The sequence below is a fragment of the Terrapene carolina genome, unplaced genomic scaffold (genome assembly GCF_002925995.2).
Source record: "Terrapene carolina triunguis isolate 2854851 unplaced genomic scaffold, T_m_triunguis-2.0 Scaffold16399, whole genome shotgun sequence".
Taxonomy (NCBI): domain Eukaryota; kingdom Metazoa; phylum Chordata; order Testudines; family Emydidae; genus Terrapene; species Terrapene triunguis.
Window position 1 is genome coordinate 1 of NW_020680750.1, and position 2233 is coordinate 2233.

At 71.2% G+C, this 2233-nt stretch overlaps 1 protein-coding gene across 1 annotated transcript; it reads left to right on the plus strand.

The window, feature by feature from the left end:
• Positions 1–7: 7 nt before the first annotated feature.
• LOC113408483 (latent-transforming growth factor beta-binding protein 4-like) lies at positions 8–1957 on the plus strand (the record flags this gene model as incomplete). The annotated part of the gene is made up of 4 exons (XM_026661739.1): positions 8–34; positions 646–714; positions 1238–1366; positions 1808–1957. Coding segments are annotated over exons 3-4 (277 nt in total), but the record flags the coding sequence as incomplete, so codon positions are not given.
• Between the last annotated feature and the right edge of the window lie 276 nt (positions 1958–2233).

Genomic DNA, 2233 nt, shown 5'->3' on the forward strand with positions numbered 1-2233 from the left:
GGCCCGGCCCAGCCCTGCCCCCACCCGGGCACAGGTACGGGGGGCCCAGCCCAGCCCCCACCCAGGCACAGGTACTGGCCCCTCTGTGGCTCCCAAGCCAGCCAGCCCCTGTGCCCAGCCCCAAGCCCTGGCCCAGCATCCCAAATGGGACCCACCCTGCCCCCGTTCCCTGCGTCCCTCTGGACAGCCTGGGTGACTTGCCCCAATTCCAGCCCCACCCTGGGGCTCATGGGCAGGGGTTCTTTCCTGGCTCTGGGAGGGGAGTTGGGGGTCTGGGGGGGGGGCGGAGAGCCGGGGCCCGGGGGTGGCTCCCCGGCTCTGGGAGGGGAGTGGGGACTAGTGGCTAGACCAGGGGGCTAGGAGCCAGGACTCCTGGGTTCTCTCCCCAGCTCTGGGAGGGGAGTGGGGGCTAGTGGTTAGAGCAGGGGGCTCTGGGAGCCAGGACTCCTGGGTTCTCTCCTGGCTCTGGGAGGGGAGTTGGGGTCGCGGGGGGGAGCTGAGAGCCAGGACTCCTGGGTTCTCTCCTGGCTCTGGGAGGGGAGTGGGGCCAGCAGTTGGAGCGGGGGTTCCCTGTGAGTGCTGGGGGGGCGCCGTGGGATGCGGGGGGAGGTTCCCGGCTCTCATGCGCGCTCTCTCCGGTTCTAGCGGAGTACCAGGCCCTGTGCCCCCGTGGGAACGGCTACGCCGCGACGGGACCCCTCGCCACGCTCACAGGTCGGTGCTGCCTGACGCCCCTTGTGGGGGCTCTGGGCAGGGTGCGGGGTGGGTGACAGCTGGGGGGAGCCAGGCCTCTGGGTGCTCCTGACTGCACCGGCTCGGCGCACGCCCCAGCCATTAAACAGCTCCTCGGAGGAACCCCAGGGGCCCCACTCGCCCACATGCCTCCCCCCTGCTGCTTCCCCCCGGTTGCTCTGCCCGGTGAGGCCAGCGTCCGTCTCCATCCACCCACTGGGGGCAGATAGGGGCGGCCGCGGGACGCGTTTCTCCTCTGTCCGGCCCAGGTCCGAGCTCTGCGTCCCCCCGCCGGGCTCCCCGGCTCCACCTGCCCGCGCTCGGGGTCAGGCCAGGGGGCTCCCGGTGTCTCTTGGACCCTCCCTTGGCCCATCCATCCCACCCCCCGTGACAGACCCCTCCCATCTCTGCGCTGCCCCCCCGGTAGCGAGGCCAAGTGCAGAAGGAAACTGAGGCAGACAGAGGACGCCAGACAGTCCCCCCCATGGTGTGTCTCCCCCGCCAGACATGGACGAGTGCGCGCTCTTCAGCGCCCAGCTGTGCCGGGGGGGCGTCTGCCTCAACAGCGCCCCTGGCTACGCCTGCTACTGCCCCAACGGCTACTACTACGAGACACATCACCTGGAGTGCATCGGTGAGACCCCCCAGACCCCCAACCCCTGGCCCCCAGCCCAACCCCGTACCCCCCAACCCAGCCCGTCCCCCCCAGCCTCCTCCCCAGCCCCCCAACCCAACCCCCGGCCCCCCCAACTCAGCCTCGGCCCCCCCAGGCCTCCTCCCCCGGCCCCCAACTCAGCCCCGGCCCCCCAGGCCTCCTCCCCCGGCCCCCCAACTCAGCCCCAGCCCTCCGGCCCAACAGCTACTACTACGAGACACACCACCTGGAGTGCATCGGTGAGACCTCCCAGCCCCCCAACTCAGCCCCTGCCCCCCAGCCTAACCCCCGGCCCCGCAGCCCAACCCCAAACTCCCAGCCCCCTGAACTGGCCCTGGCCCAATGGCTGCTCCTCTGAGACGCACCGTCTGGAGTGGCTGTGGGGGCGATGCCGCGGTGACCCCCCCGTGTCGGTCCCAGATAATGACGAGTGCCGTGACGAGGAGGCAGAGCCCTGCGTGGGGGGGGCCTGCGTGAACACCATCGGCTCCTTCTACTGCGCCTGCTCGCCCCCCCTCGTGCTGGACGGGTCCCAGCGCCGCTGCGTGGCCAACGACAGCCAGGCCCTGGGTGAGTGACGCCCCCTCCTGGACCGCCCCACACATGCTCTAGGCCCCCCCACAGCCTAGGGGCCCACACCCATGCTCTGGGGCTCCAGCGTGGGCCAGGGTGAGTTTCTCAGTCACCTGGTGCCCAGCCAGGCACAGAAGCAAGTGTGGGCCCGTTGCCGGCCTGGCTCCCAACTCTGAGCCCCCCGACACCTCCCCTCTATTCCCCAGCTCAGCCCCTGCAGGGGGTGGGGAATCTCCTTCGCGAGCCGTGGCTGCCCCGGCCGCAGGGGTCCCC